Source organism: Gymnoscopelus braueri (assembly GCF_963280865.1).
Source record: "Gymnoscopelus braueri genome assembly, chromosome: 2".
Lineage (NCBI taxonomy): Eukaryota > Metazoa > Chordata > Actinopteri > Myctophiformes > Myctophidae > Gymnoscopelus > Gymnoscopelus braueri.
This window is the reverse complement of record NC_137604.1, coordinates 46,614,232-46,630,638: the sequence shown is the minus strand read 5'-3', so window position 1 is coordinate 46,630,638 and position 16,407 is coordinate 46,614,232. Positions and strand designations below refer to the sequence as shown.

The 16,407-nt window shown below is 42.0% G+C and overlaps 1 protein-coding gene across 5 annotated transcripts; it reads right to left on the bottom strand.

Moving 5' to 3' along the window:
• Window positions 1-671: 671 nt before the first annotated feature.
• On the bottom strand, window positions 672-15,695 carry osbp (oxysterol binding protein). Of its 5 annotated transcripts, none has more exons than XM_080417435.1 (20): window positions 15,594-15,695; window positions 13,901-14,071; window positions 13,084-13,292; window positions 12,295-12,457; window positions 11,960-12,071; window positions 11,294-11,492; window positions 10,498-10,615; window positions 10,191-10,248; window positions 9,578-9,745; window positions 9,003-9,248; window positions 8,782-8,902; window positions 8,239-8,342; window positions 7,371-7,466; window positions 6,735-6,919; window positions 6,041-6,258; window positions 5,250-5,288; window positions 5,008-5,055; window positions 4,501-4,539; window positions 4,301-4,327; window positions 672-1,982 (listed from the first exon to the last, which is right to left on the bottom strand). In XM_080417435.1, the coding sequence occupies exons 2-20, from the start codon at window positions 14,032-14,034 to the stop codon at window positions 1,840-1,842; spliced, it is 2,427 nt and encodes an 808-aa protein (XP_080273561.1). In that variant the 5' UTR covers window positions 14,035-14,071; window positions 15,594-15,695; the 3' UTR covers window positions 672-1,839. The 5 variants fall into 5 exon arrangements, 4 of the variants coding, with proteins under 4 accessions (XP_080273561.1, XP_080273560.1, XP_080273562.1 ...); XM_080417434.1 differs by having other exon boundaries at window positions 15,522-15,668; XM_080417436.1 differs by lacking the exons at window positions 4,301-4,327; window positions 4,501-4,539 and having other exon boundaries at window positions 15,522-15,668.
• Window positions 15,696-16,407: the final 712 nt, after the last annotated feature.

Below are 16,407 nucleotides of genomic sequence, written 5' to 3'. Positions count from 1 at the left end.
CGGTTTAACACTCATTAAGAAATGATAAGACATGAATGAATGTTGGCTGGACTCAGAAATGAATTATTGCACTTTACCGATCAAGTTGGAGCAAATAAAAGAATATGCTGTTGACTATGTGTTATAAAGTATGTAATATGTATATAACTCACTTAATCCTGCATTAAAATTGCCTTTTGGGTGGACGGTGAGTGGACCGTGGGTGTCACAAACGTAACATGCCCACTTTAAACTAGATTTTCAGGCTGCTAGTTTCTGGTAAAATAGCTATTTAACACAAAGCAGAGTCCACGAGTCTAATGTGGAGCATAAAGCTACTCCACTCCCGTATTGACTAGCTGCTATGCAGCCCTATTTAGCAATGAGGCTGCAATCCGACCAACAGACAAAAACATACATTGATTGGACGTGCCTGACAAATCTTGACACCTAATGTAACAAAGAAGCATGACTAAAGGGAGCAGCATCATTGCAGCTATACTGTATGAACCAATTTACATTACTTACAGTACAAAGCAACAAATCTTTACACTTGCAATGAATCAATAAGCAAATGAACTTAAAGGGATACTTCACTTTCGGGCCGGGGACAAAATAAATGAAAAAAGTTATGGAAAATTCATGGCCCCCTCACACATTAGTAGGACACTGCGTGTCGTGAGGGGGCCATGAATTTTCCATAACTTTTTTCATTTATTTTTAATATTTTTTTTAAATGTGTCCCCGGCCCGAAAGTGAAGTATCCCTTTAACGATCAGAAACTGACTGTGAAACAGTCTACTTGAGTGCAAAATGAAGAGCGGTGATGTAATCAAAAATAATTATAAAACATTTTATATTTTCTTAGTACATACTGTAGCAGAGCTATCCATATAAAAAGACAAACTGAAGCTCAACCGGCTGAATTTTGCCATTAGCAATGGTGCGACCAAAGAAAATGCAAAGCTTCAACTGAATAGTTCCACCATGGAGCCCTGGATAGAGAGACCCATAGAAACAAAACTGAACACCAACCAAATACTAGATGGCTGGATCTCAACCTTTTAAATTTTAACGAGCCTGTTGTATATGCATTAGCCCATTTCACTGTGTTAATGACCCCTGAGGCGTCCCCTTCATTAAGCTGAGAGATCCCCAGCTAAATGATGAATAGTTATTCATCATTTAGTTTTGGACCCCCTGTAACACCCTCAAGGACCCCTGGACGCCACGTTGAGAACCAAGCTATGTAGAAAATGAACTTGGAACCTGTTCTGACGCCCTACAGGATCACACACATCCAAAATACCTTTTGACGGCAGGTGTTAGTTCCAAAAGAAAACAGAGAGAAAAGGCAAACAAGAAGGTCAGCACTTAGCACACTGTAGCTTCCTTAAAGTTACTTTTTATTATGGCATCCATCAAGTGACGTTTCTAGAAGTCTTAAGAAGAGCTTTGGCTCGAAACATCACTTGTTGGATGGATACCTTAACCACTTGAACGCCAGCACCCATATTCTGGGGGAACATTAGCCAAAAATAGCAGATCTACAAGCTCAGCAAGTAACTCAGGTCTGTTTTCTAAGTATAGAGGCTAGATGGTTTAAGTGGTTAATGAAAAGTAACTTTAAGGGAGCTACAGTGTGCGGACCTTCTTGTTTACCTTCGTTCTGTCGCCCTCCAACAACTGCTGAACCATGTATCCATATCTAATGTGCAGAAAGAGAGGGGAAGTGGAAGGGACAGATGAAGCTAGGCTGAGCTGTTTCCGCCTACTCGGGTTGATTTAATGAAAGTTGTTTCTGACCATCTTCTCAGGTCCTAACCAGGTCATGATGGAGGGCGTGATGGGATTCGGTGGTCAGTAGATGTCAGGGCACATGTCCCACGTGCCTTCATCCTTAGTTTCCCAGTAGCCTCCTTTGTAGACGTGCATGGGCTCTCCAGATATTGGATCGTCAATCCTCTCGAACCACAGTGCCTGGTAGTCGTCATGGTGGATGCCTGAAAATAAATAAATACATGAAATAAAAATTAGTTTATGAGGTGGGGAATAAGGGCTGCGCTTGGGTCCCATATACTGTATATCTGCAGGTGCTCTTTGGAATGTCCAGGTCTGTAGACTCAGTCTGTCCAAAACAGCAGAAGGATCAAAACGCTTGAGGCATCACTTCATTGCATGCATATAACCGACTCACTTCAATAATATTCAAAAGCATTTTGCTGTTTGGTGAATAGCTAGAAAGCTAATTGATCACAGCAAATTATCATAATAATCAATCAATCACACATTGTGACCAACCTGCTCTTCTTTCAGGGTGTTTTATCTAACCACCGGCAGTTTTCAGGTGACACAGAAATCAGGTTAGGAAGGAGGAGCAAATTAACCGTAACCCATTTTGGGCGGGAACCCCTATTTGTAACTATACCTTTCAGGACGGGAACCCCTTTTGGGGTTCTTGTTGCTATGTACAGTATATAGCAACATACATTTGTTGAAATTTTTGTAAATATTTGAAGTTTTTCAGAAAACTTAGGTCAGGATTTAGAAAGCGTTTTTAGAATCGGCCCTCAGGTCAAAATGGGTTAAATCAGGGGTCTTCAACCTTTTCAGGCCAGGGATCCCCAAACTGATGGGGAGATGGAGCAGGGACCCCCTACCTCAAAGGGTAGGGGGGGCTACCACATATATTGTATATTTATGTATACAATTGTGTTTTATATTGCCTGCTCCTATACGCACCTGCCCCAGTAGGTAAAATAAAAAATAAAAATTCTCTACAAAATATGTATAAACATACCATGTTATTGTGCATTGTGCCTCCATTTATCTGTTTGCTATGGATTCATGTTATGTTTAGACAAATTGACATTTTGGGGGGAAAATAAATCAAACAAAAATATTGTTTAATCAAACAACAATTTTGCGGGCCCCCTGCGGACCCCCTGTTGAAGACCTCTGGGTTAAATGGATAGTAGGGTTTGGGTTTTTTATGTCTCTGCGACTGCTACTGGATGTAGTTTTAATGCATGTTCTTTAGTTTTTAATGGAGTGGCGCCTGAAGGGCGAGCCATCTAGAAGAGTGTTTGTCCGTTTGTATGTCTCCAAACCTTTTGTGTCAGTCAGTATTACGCTAGCCTCGGTACCCAGGCTAGCATAATACCATTTCCATGGTAAAGCAAGCTCCACCAATCAGAGACATCGCTGCTGCTGTACATATTAGGATTGTTGGTAGTGAAGTATTTCTCCATGACATTGTGAATTAAACACAGAAAACTAGATTGATTGCATACAGACGGGTGGCATCTAAGAAGCATATAGCATCGTCTTACGAGTCTGCATTAGATGGTGACAACATTGAAGCTGATATAATAAAATTCTCTATGGAGAAAATGAATGGGACGTTTACTTCCGACACCAGACTGTCAAGCTCTATAGATATACGAGATAGGATAAGCTCACTGTTCCAAGAAACTTCTAAATGCATGCAGACATAAAAAATGCCTCCATTTCTCAGACTGTGGGCAAATAGGAAGAATACCCGATAAAAACAAACTATCCCTTTAAGAACTTAACTATTCAGACAGATGATCATAACTATTCTGTCAGATGATCACTACAGTCATTCCTAAAAGAAGACAACCATATCTGACAGCAATAGACAAACAGACAAAGATGTTTGTTGACCATAGAAGAGAATGGGAGTGAACCGAGTTTACCACAGTTCCACAGGGACCTACCAAACCTTCAGCTCAGGGAGAAGGACACAGAAGGAATGTGAGGATGGAAGTCAGAGGCACTTTTTGTGACCCTGAAAGGTGACTAAAGGGTTGAAGTCTGGCGGTGACTCACACCAGGGGACTAGATGAACAAAATGTGAAAACGCGAGAGGACAGAGTTCTGATAAAGGCACTTATTAGGGCTGCACAACAGCGATTAAACAACAAAAAATAATAAAAGGCTAAATGCAATTCTTTAGAGAATACTGTAAGTGAAAAATGTATTGTGATACTTGTGGACTCAATAATATTTTTTTTGCATTTGGAAAAATAAACACAGTGAATGTAAATTATAAGTGCCAATTGTACCCACTTGGAACAAAAAGAAAGAATTTAATGACTTGTAACTTCCTTTTTAGTATCACTGATCGACAACTGTTGCCACTTGGGATTTGGAAACTGCAATAGCCAGTGTTGTTGGGACTTTTTTTTGCATAATCAGTTGTGCAGCTCTAGATCCTGCTAGTGCTAAAGCTAAAAAAAGAGTCCAGAAAAACTGTTGTCACTGCTAAGGTACTGTATTTCAGGAATGGAATACTTGCTTTGATAAGGTGGTGGTCCATGGGGTGCTGCAAGAAAAAAGATGCAACGATAGACGTATGGACAAAAAACAAAAAGGTAAAGTCATGAATGAGAACATCTATGAATGAATGAGTGAGTGAACATGCATCATCTGAAGATGATAACATGATACAGGAAAATGTTAAGAATGGGTGCTGAAAGCATTAGGTAGGGTACTTGCATGCAATAGGTGTAGGACAGGGAGAGTCCTCAGTATCCGCTGAACAGCCGCACACAAAAGAGAATAAAAATGTACGGAAATAAGGGCAACAGCAGACACAGCCTGAGTGTGTATAGTATATACACTAGTGTACCGTATATACACTAGAGTGTATATCTGCAGAATTTCAATACTATGAATGCTAATAAATGCAATACAATGCACTGTAGTACATTTTGCAACGTGATCTACTTGATCCAAATCAGTCAGAACATTCTGAGTTCCACTGGAGACGCTCTGCTTTCTAATGTGTACATTGTTTTTGCATTCCACAGATTAATAGTGACACCTAAAATTCTTCCTGAGAACAAAAAAAAATCTTTTTTTTGTTAAGTATTTTTTCACCAACTGAGTTTCAGTGACACAAGGCTGGTTACAGTAGGGCAGGTCACAATTAAAACATCCTCTCTTTTTTTGGGAGCACACACATGCACACACATCTATCTGAGCTATGGCAGTGATACTTGCTTTCATCTGAAACCTCATTTGCTTCCGTGGCAATCTCCTCTGCATCGGCTGAACGCAAAACAGATGAAGGGATTGGAAAGGAAACAGTGATTTGAACAGGTTGCAAGGGGACACGCAAGACATTTGGCATCCACCATACACACAACAAACACACAGAACGTAGGTGCGGATTTTGTGTCAGTATGTACTTGAGAAAAATGTGGTGCAAGGGTTACTAAAAGGCCAAGAGAGGAGGTACTTGCTTTTTAAAGGCGAGTCATTGATGAGGTCCTCAGAGACAGCTTGGGACAGAGACATACAAATGAGTTTAACAGTTAATCAAACTAATCAATTTAATCAAGTATAACAAATAATTCATTTAACATAATAGTCCATTTTGAAAAAGAAAAACAAATTTATTTTGTATTTTTGCTGATGAAAGTTGAAGCATATAATGTGGTATGAAATGTAAGCTCATCATATAAACAATCATTGTTTAGTTAACATCACTGTCCATCACTGTCGTCCATCCTATGTTCAAGGGCTTCTGGACAAACATATGGTATATTGTTCAATAGGAAATACATACCGTACGTATACACACACAACCATGAAATGGTGACGTCAAAGTGAAACGTGAAAGTTGGATCACAGTTGACTATCTATTACAAATTTTAATTATTTTTGTTCACCAACATTGTTGTTGTGAAGCACCTTTGTACTTATAGGATAAGTATTCCTAAAGATTGCGGTTTCTATTTGGCCATCACCACAGTAGTTGACATGCCCATAAGCAAGCCAGTTTCTCAATGCGTGGACAATGTCTTCATGATTTTTTCTTTATAGTTCACCACTTAACACCACATTGTGCGGCTTTGTTCACAAACTGCACTCAAAGTAACTTACTTATAGCTAAACATTGGACACGAAGGCCACTTCATTATTATACTCTGTGACAAGTTGTTAGTCGCAGGAAACCATTTTCATGAATGGTGTTGTCATGTAATTCCTCTTCCGCTGCCATCTCCTCTCCCTTCCAGTCTTGTTTTCTTACCTTCATCAGGTGGGTTGGCTGCCCTCTCTCTCTCCCGGCGGACGATGCGTTGCTTCTCCTCCAGCCTCTGCTTCTCGGCATTGGCCTCATCCCAGCGGCCGGCTTCCATCAGCCTCTGGTCGGGCCGCATGCGGCTATCTGTAGGTGCCACGCTCTCCTCGGGCTCGTTGAGCGTCAGAGCCAGGTAGGAGAAGAAGTACATCTGCTCTGCTCCCTCACTGGCGGGATGAGGGATGATGAGGGATGATGTGAAAAACAGAGACAAATGCAGAGAGAAAGTTTATTCTCTGTACCAGTGGATCTCATGCATGTCTTTCTTTTGACACGTTACGCAGCTGTGATATTGATGTTTTGCCACACTGGTTCCCCTAAAGGACCCCCAGGGGTCCTTTAGGGGAATCTAAATGGTTGATAGTTAGGAACCAAATGGACCCTTGAAAGGTCTGTACTTAGTCTAAGAGTTAAATTAACAATCTACAAATTTTACAGGGTAGATTAGTGTCCCAGAGATAAAAACAATATTATCAAATGCAGGTCTGTGGCCTAATCTATATCAAACGGGGGATCCTTGAATTTAATTAAGTTGAGAATCAGTATTTTAGCAGAAATGGCTTTTTCTTTCCCGGCCTAGTACAGCTCTACCCCCCCCCCCTCCCTCCCTCCCTCCCTTAACGATACCCAGAAACCAACTCACGGCAGTGGGGTTTTCTTCCACAGCTCTTTGGCTTTGAGTGTCTGGTAAACAGTCCTTTGTTTGCCTTCTGTGCCGTTCTCTCCCTTATTGCTCTGCATCACCTTGGAAAACTCCATCTTCTCATCCCAAGTTCCTGACAGACAATAATGGGCCTTACCGTCCTTATCCATTACTAGACCAGTTACCTGGTGCATAGAGGAGCAAGCACAGTGTTCAGTTAAAGCAGAGAGTCATTTTCAATTATTCTACTGTTATTAAAATCAAAAGGGTATTGCACATAAAATACGTTCATCAGGTAATCCTTCAGAAGGCTTTATAAATCAAAATGACCATTTACCATTCTAGCGTTTTACAGCATTGTACTGGTCTACTGGTTTTTCATAAATAAACATTAGCACATTTTAAATTTTATTTTGACCATCTCGAACGATTCATCGATTATTCAACTGATCCCTAGCGCAGTACCCAGCATTGATTGGAACTTGCGTACATCTTCAGCTTTGAAGCACAGAACTTTGTAACTTAACTTATAGGTCTACTTTAAACGAAAAGAAGCTTACTCTGGGGGGTCTGCTGATATTTTTTATCTCTACTACTCAACAGATGGATGAAGCAAGGGGACATATCAGCACTCACCTTTCGTGCCACATCTCTGGAGAAGTAACTGTAGGGAGCGAACTTGAGGTGGCAGCGGTCTCCTGTCCTGTGGTTCACCACATCAATCTCTCCTGACTGATGGGGGGAAAAAGAAGAGACATGTTTTACTTCACAGGATGTTCCAGTAAGAAAGCGTTATCTAGCAATGTAGCTGGGCCATTAATGTCAAGCCACAAAATACAAATAAGTTGTTGCGGGAAAAATTCACTTTCACTAGTAGGTTAATCTCACATTTACAATATGTATTGAAATCCACTGTACTGCGATATACTGTAACCCATTAAGCTACCTTTTATGTCCAAGCCTCTCTTAAAAAACAACCAACCATTAAACAACCAACCAATTTATAATGAATTTCTATTTATCAGAGGAGACCGACAGGAAGGACAGGGTAGATAGGCAACAGCTGGACTGATTTTGTGTAAAAGGGTAGATGATAGCTGGACTGATTTTGTGCAAAAAGGGTAGGTGATAGCTGGACTGATTTTGTGTAAAAGGGTAGGTGATAGCTGGACTGATTTTGTGCAAAAAGGGTAGGTGATAGCTGGACTGATTTTGTGCAAAAAGGGTAGGTGATAGCTGGACTGATTTTGTGCAAAAAGGGTAGGTGATAGCTGGACTGATTTTGTGCAAAAAGGGTAGGTGATAGCTGGACTGATTTTGTGTAAAAGGGTAGGTGATAGCTGGACTGATTTTGTGTAAAAGGGTAGGTGATAGCTGGACTGATTTTGTGCAGAGGGGTAGGATAGCTGGACTGATTGATTTTGTGTTAATGTGTGGATGTTACCTGGATTGATTTTTGATTACAGTTTACTAACAAGTAGAATCACCAGCACGCCTCAGTTACCTGGTCAATCCACAGTCTTCCTACAATGATGTTATGTACTGTGGTTGTGACTTTCTTCCAGGAGTAGTGATTGTTGCTCTTCTGAAAAATGGCCTGGATGGACCCTGGGGATGGAGGAGAAGTATAGTCAACCCACAAAACATACTGAAACATGACTCGTACACTGTAAAATCTTCAGTAATAATTTGATTTCCTCTTTGTTTTATTATTTTCAGGTTTTAGACAGTCATTACAATAAAACAGTTCGATTTTTTGAGCATTTGTGAATTGATGGGATCAATAAAACCTTAAGAGAGATATTTAATCAATGAAAAGTATTAACAAGAATTTGTGACTAATTAATAACTACATTAGATTCATTGGAATACAGATGAAAAGTAACGGTTTTGGACATACAAGGTTTCTGCCCTACAGCGACGACATAGTATTGAATTGAATTTAAATTGTATTTGTAGAAGGCAAAGTGTAAAGACTGATAATAGGCGTGTTTCACAGGTATGAAGTTATGGTTTACTGAAGCGTTTGGAGTGCACAGACACTTACCCATGGGCATAATGGACAGATATTTTCCTCTAAACTTGCTGGCCAGGGCGATCTCCTGTCTGAGGGTCCAGCCTTTCTCAGAGATGGCATGGTGGGCAGCAGCAGGGGGGTGGTGACTCACCTGAGGAGACAGGAGGACGACAGCAACGACTAATTCACAAATTACATTCATTTACGTAAAGTTGACTCATCATTTAATCATGCGCGCGTGTCCCCTCCACCTGTTCACAGAGCGAGCGGTAACCGCATTCTTGGAGCCGGTCCAGCTCGAAGGTCTCTCCGAGCAGGGGGTTGAAGGGCTTGCCCGTGCGGTACACAGTGGTGGAGTACGAGGACACGGTGAAGGCGGCCACGTAGCACAGCTGCTCCAGGGCGGTCTGACACTTGGCAGCCTTGTCCAGCAGCTCGTAGTACTCCAGGTCCTCTGACAGACGCTGCAGCATGGAGATTGGCTCGTTGAAGTTCACCTGGTGGGATGAAGGAGAAAGGGGGGGTAGAGGTGCAAAGAATGGAAGAAAAGAGTATTTGAGAGAAGAAGGAGCACACTGAAATAATGTATCATTCTGGAAGTGTAAACAGGGACCTGAAAGGCCAAATACGTACGACGATGTTGCTTGCCAAAAAACTCAGATTCGTGTGTGTGACGTGATTTTAAAACACGTCACATAGTGGCAAGCGATACAGAGTATTAAGCTGAAGTGTCCATGATTACACTTTCAGAGTTGAAATGACACTAGTGGTTGCCAGCCACTCAGTCCGAGAACAACGAAGGACTTCACGGCCAGGGGCATCTTACAGGCATGGGGATCTTGGAGAGCTCCTTGCCGATGCAGTTCTTCATGATGCTCCAGAGATTGAGGGAGTAGTTGGGTTTGTCTGGGATCCGTGTCCGATGTTGTCTGAAGGGCTCCACTTCCCGGGGCTGTGGGGACTCCGGGTTAGAGGCCAAAGACTGATCGTCAAGCTGCAGGAGGGAAAAGGTCCACTGAGGGGTTAGTTGATTGTACAGCCTGCCTGTGTGGAGCTACCAACTCAAGTTTGTCTGTATGTTTGCAACAATACGCAAGGAGCTGAGGTATATGGTGATTATACCACGGCTACAGACATGTAATACAATATATCACAGCCTCTAGTGTATTTGCTTTCATAACAGTTTTTAACAAGATTCACCCACAATGTTAATCAACATTTAATGTTTCTAGCAAGAGCGTTGCCATGGATTATTGGGTTTATACAGTGGAGAACTTCAACGGGTTCCCACGCTGGCTGAGTTCCAAATTGACCGTGTTATATCTGATTTGGGTAGTTTGGATATGGGTGATTTGTCATGTGCTTTCATTCTCAATTCTCAAATCCAATTTTTATTTCCCTAACAAGAACAATAAAGTTTTGACATGATTCGAACTTACCGACTGGTCGTCCATTCCGAGCTCGCTGCTAAGCCCACTGACATTACTGCCAGACCTCCTGGTGTGCAGAGGGACGGGAGAATAACATAAAATATGACTGATAATAACAAAAATAAAAGTACGATGAAAGAGTTGATGAAAAAAACAACAATCCTGAGACAAATACAAGGAGAGAGACAGTGAACAAGAAGAGAAAAAAAATAGACAGTGAACAAGAAAGAAAAAGAGACCAAACATACAGATTAGATAAAGAAAGTGACATGAGATCCAGAAAGAGAAAGTTGACACGTGAGGCAGAGATGTAGACCTGTGGTATTTGGGGTCAGCAGGGACCGTGATGAACGCTGCTGGATCTTCCATGGCGTCAAAGAACTCGTTCTCATCATCCTCGTCACTGGCATCACCCTTTCCTGAGCTGCCAGAACCTAAAGACAAGAGGAATGGAAGAACGCAACAACTAATCAAAGACAAAGACACTCCAGTAGATTAGACAACAGTTCAAAAGTTGTGCAGGGGTAAAGTGCCAGCCCACCACCGTGGAGACTAGGGGTTTGAATCCATCTATTCTACTGTATATGAACACAATTGGCCCATGTTCGGGCGAGGGAAGCTGGCCTAACGACTATACTGGGAAGAAAAAGGAGTATATAGCTGGCTACTCAAACATACAGGCTGGTGGCAATTTTAAGTTGTGAGCTCTCAACACACTTGAGAAGCATCAGCATATTTTCATGTCCTCACATCAGATGGATAGGATTCACATTCTGCAAAGTTCCAATTAACCTTGTCATTATTTGAACCAGGGGTGGGGTGTTGAGGTTAGGGCTCTGCCTCATGAACATAAAGCTTCCATTATAGCCCGAGACCCGGGTTATGATTAGAATATAAGAAACTCTGACTCAGCAGCTATTAACAAGATGTCCCTTGAACAAGTCAATTGATGCCCCTTTAGTTCCTCTTGAGCTGACCTATGGCTCATATTAAACATTACAAAAGCAGTTCACATTTGTGTATGTCTGTGTGACTGTTGAAAGAGCATGCAAGCAGTCAACCATTCTTGGTTATTGGTTAATGTAGACATGCATACGCACAAAGTGCCTTACCCTTGCTGTCCATGGCGGCGTCGCTATGAGAAGGGGGCAGTACTGTAGCTCCTCTGAAAGCTCTCTCTAGGTGGTTATGCTGCTTGGCTAGCTGCTCAAGAGTGTCTTCCAGTCTCACTCTCTGCTCTCTCTCTGTTTGCAGAGCCTTCTGCCAGCGCTTACTATGGGTCTGGGCCAAGGACAGGAAATCCCGACATGCCTGGTGGTGTGTGGGTGCAGCAAGGGTGAGGGAAAAGAACAAATATACACCATCAACAACAACATCAGAACAAAACCCAATTAATGTGGAGGTAACCATCTCCTGCACCCGTAAATAACCCTAACCAGGCAGACATTTTCAAAATTCAAGCACCATCAAGGAGCATGCTCAACGATGTTCTAGTGCCTTGTAAGCATCATCCAATTGAACAGACAACTTCTCCCTAGAGTTTACTATGCTATAGGCTATGTTTCGTGAGAGCAGGACACAGTGATTAAAATAGTTGCACTATTTTACACTATTTTCAATGACCTTAAAAGTAGAACCTTCAGACTCAAGAATGTTCAATGTTGACCAGCAATCCTGTACAATCCTTGTCTCTCATACCTGTGTGAAGTAATTCAGTCGTACTGAATCCTAGTCTCAAGAATAATAGTTTCATGCTCCTCACTCCCTGGTAGACTTACGTTGATCATGGCATTGGAGGTGATTCTGAACAGTGTGGATCTCTCCGTCACCTGTCTGATCTTGTCTCCCGTGTCTGGCCCCAAACGAATGCTCTCCAGCTCTGACAATGACCTGGGCAATTAAATCAATCAATCAATATAAAAAGGAAAATGCACTGGCCATTCCCTTTATTGAGACAGATAGGTAGAATTATGAGGGTTGGATGGAAGGTTGTCTTTCCTAGATCAGGAAAATGTCATTAGGAATGAGGTACACTGACGGCTACACCTTCTTTCCCATCATGTGTACTTCAGTGAAGGAGCTCAGTTTGGTGGGTAATAGACTGACTGCTAACCTTTGCAGGGCAGAGCCATGCTTGGCAATGAGGTCGTTGCAGGTGCTCAGGTCCTCCACCTTACTACCCAGCGTGCGTAGTGTCAACTGGATCTCGTTACGGTTACCTCCACCGCGTCCTGGGGACGTGTGGGGTGGAGTTGGACAATCGTCACCCGAATCATCTGTAGAAGAAGAAAAGACAACCTGTCATGCCCTCTGTACAACACAAACATTTTTCAAATGTAATATCTACTCTTTTTTGTGTATTTACAAATGATATAAAGCGGTTAGGTGGTGCACACACATCCAAATATTTCAACGGGTGCTGGATACGACTAAATAAACCATGAACAAAAGGAAAGGGTCCGCACACTGTCTTAATGCTCCCAACAAAATGTAATAAATGAAGCCTGCTTCATTTATTACATTTTGTTGGGAGCATTAAATCGGTGTGCGGACCCTTTCCTTTTGTCCATATTTCCAAATGATAGCCTGGCTTCCCTCTTGCCCCCCAACAAACACACACACACACACACACACACACACACACACACACACACACACACACACACACACACACACACACACACACACACACACACACACACACACACACACACACACACACACACACACACACACACACACACACACACACACACACACACACACACACACTCCCTTGTTCATATTTCCAAATGATAGCCTGGCTTCCCTCTAGCCCCCCAACACACACACACACACACACACACACCCTACAAGCCCTATAAGTAACCTTTTTCTGATCTTCCCTCCCTGTCTTTCTCACCAGACTCGGCCTGCATGTGGACAGCTTTGGCCTTGGCTAATTCCAACGCTGTGATCCAGCGTTGGCGTTCCACCTCAGAGTTGGCCTTCAGGTGGTAGGTCTGCGCGCCGCCATTGGATATGACAAAGTTGCAAGAGTCTTCCACGGCAATGTTGGCCGTGGCCAGGTTGATGGTTCCCCGGCATGTATGACCCATCTCTGCCTGGGTCCTGGAGGGCAAGAAAATGAGGACATTGTGAAACGTTGAGTTGACATATCATGGCTGAATGTAATTCACTGATGACACACACAAAAAACAGAGAGGTTGTGTATGTGCTATTAGCAAGAACTTCAGACAAACTGAAAGGGGGGTGGGGGGGGGGGGGGTTCTATCACATTTGGAATCGTTTCAGGAACCGGTTTATCACACTGTCAGAGCTGGTATGGTGACTTCACGTCTGCTATACAATTACAATAGCGGTGGTGATTCTCAAACTTTTTAATATCAAGGACGACCATATCTCTGAGAGTATAAAAATGCAGCGCATTTGTATACTCTCAGAGTTACAGACCAGTAAGGGTCCAATTGGAATCCCCTCAAGTAACCCAGAGTGTCCCTGGATCGCACTTTGAGAACCACAACAATAATACGTATGCAATACTGTATGTAGAGGATTGAAGTTGTGTCAATAAAAAATTATAATAAAAATGTTCACGATTTTAAAAAAATAGCAGATCTGCAAGCTAACATGTTATGAACTTGCAGCTTTTCAAATAGCCCAAGTATAATATCGGGCTTGAGTGGTTATGACAGAATGATCGCAAGACCAAAACCTACCTGTAATAAGACAGAAGGCCGTTGCTCAACACAAACCATCGCCGCTGGTATCCTTTTATGTAGTTGGTCCATTTGAAAAGCCAACCCTTGTACGTGTCTCCAGGGGTGGGAGTGGGGGGCTTGGGTTCCGACATCACAACAGCCCGTGACTTCACAGAGTGAGGTTAGGGCCTGTGGACATGAGAAACCTCAAGGTTTTACAAGAGAGAAGTTGCAGGAGCGCTACTGGTGCCGCTCCGGTGCTCATGGAAGGGAATAATGCTCAGGAAAAATGTAAAACATTCTGGTACAGGCACTCAAAGTAGGTTTGATTTAAATACACAAACGTATCGGCTTCAGGTTGTCAGGGTGACCCTGAAGAAGGCAGTTTATATACTTTTTCCTTCTCAAAGTTTTAAGTTGACATTTCCTTGCACCTGGTATGTACGTTTTATCACCCAACTTGATCATTTAAAATACTAATACTAGGAATGGTAACTGAAAATGTTTCCATGTACATAGACATTTTCTAGTTTGTAAGCAACATCAAAATCTTTACAAGGACCTAGATTTATGCATAGATAGTTTTAGGTCATTATGATCCATCACCATCAGCATCCCACTGAAGCACCTCCAGGCCTGGCATCACGGAATAGCATTAGCTACTTAAACCTGATTAACCCTAGCATCCTTTTTTATAAGAATGTCAGAAATAGCTACAATAATCTACACACTCACAACACATGGCATCACGAGGTGTTGTGAGCTTATACAAGTATAAAATAGGGCTTAAGTGGTTAATCTGGTTTAAGGATTTCTAACATTTGGAGCAGTTTTTCTTCACCAACATGATGACATTCTGGTCATAAGAAAAACACAAGGGAAGTAGTGTGTCATTAAGAGCTATATCCACTTATATACCAGATAATATATCTGACAAGTGAAGCAATATATTATAAAGACTGATATGACTGGCCAGCTAGCTGCCTGTCACCTATGAAGCATCACTTTGAAGACACTTCACTTGATGAAAGCATTTCATGGATTCACACTATTTCAGACTGGGCATAGTTGAAATATTGACTAGTAGTGACATATCTGACTTGCAACGTTGATCATGCCCGTTTTTGTTATGGTCTGATCTCCATCAGTTCAGCATCAGCAGGAAACTTTCATGAGACTTTATGGTTGGGAGTATTTCCGTGCCAGCGTTATAGCTGAACAAGCCTCCCATAAAGCCTAAGGTTTGACGTTAATGTCGGATTTATATAACCAATTGTGGCCTTAAAACGGTGATGGAGTGATGACATGATGTGTCATTTACAAAAAGGAAACACAGCTGAAGCAACTGTAGCCAGCAGTGACGTTAGCTAATCTAACGTAAATCGTCTCACTTAACTTAAGACACAACCGCTTCCTCTGACGTTACTTGACACGAGCAAATCTCTCTAGTATTAATCAGGTGCTTCAATTAACGTCAAGTCATGTAACGTCCACTGAATGTCATTAAAAACTCTTTAACATTCATGCATTCATGTACATTATTGACATTAGCCATCTAGCTAACTGTAGGCATTAAACTGCAGCTGTCAAATGAGCTAACGTTGCTAACCAAAAATGTAACACTTTGCTAATAACTTACGGCTCTGTCGTCGCTTATTTTCTGCTCTTTCCATTGATATTCATAAAAACAAATGCATGTCACGATAGTTACCAGTTAGGTTTTAGACAACAGCCATGAATGTGAACGGGTATCGCGTCAGACGCTAGCTCGCTAGCTTTAGCTAGCCACCAGTGTTGCCAGATTTTACGAGAGAAATAAGCAACCAGCCCAGGTCTATGAAAACAAGCCCAAAAAGAAGCCACATGAGCACTTACTCTAAACCCACTAGCCTATGCACCGGCTATTTGAAAATAGCCGAGCCACAAGCTCACAGCTTGTAGATCTGCTATTTTCAACAACAAAAAAATCATGGGGAAAAAAAGAAGGTAAATGTGGAATATTTTGGACACAAAAACTTGTATGGGGGGGGGTCCCTGGGACAAAATGTTTTCAGATGGGGATGTGAGTACATTTGCATATTCATCTGGGGGGGGGGTGTTTGAGAACCACTAGTTTAAACGACATTAGGAAAAAAGCCCAAATAAGCAACTACATTTAGGAAAAGTGACTAGTGAAAACAAGCCCAAAGTCGCATATAATAAGCGGACATGGCAACACTACTAGCCACCTAACTTGCATGTGCAACAACACAAAGCGTCCGGCTCCGCTCGCCTCTCATCAACATTGGTTCTACTACATTATCGAATACATGATGTGCATGACTTCAGTTTGAAATTTCACGCACCAATTTCCGTTTCCACGTTACTGTGTTTGTTACGCTAATAACTCGGATATTATTAACAGAAATTATTTGGTAAGTTAGCTGCTCATTTGGCAGCAATTTGCACATACTGGGTTGTTACTTCACATGCACATTTCTCAACGTTTAATGAATGGGATTTCATTGTCAAAACATATTGTGCGA

Coding starts and splice junctions, on each gene's coding strand:
- osbp (XM_080417435.1), bottom strand. CDS start 14,034: ATGTCGGAACCCAAGCCCCCCACTCCCACCCCTGGAGACACGTACAAG. Junction 13,293..13,900: donor GGCCTTCTGTCTTATTACAG/GTAGGTTTTGGT, acceptor CTTGCCCTCCAG/GACCCAGGCAGAGATGGGTC. Junction 7,467..8,238: donor GAAGACTGTGGATTGACCAG/GTAACTGAGGCG, acceptor TCCCCCCATCAG/TCAGGAGAGATTGATGTGGT.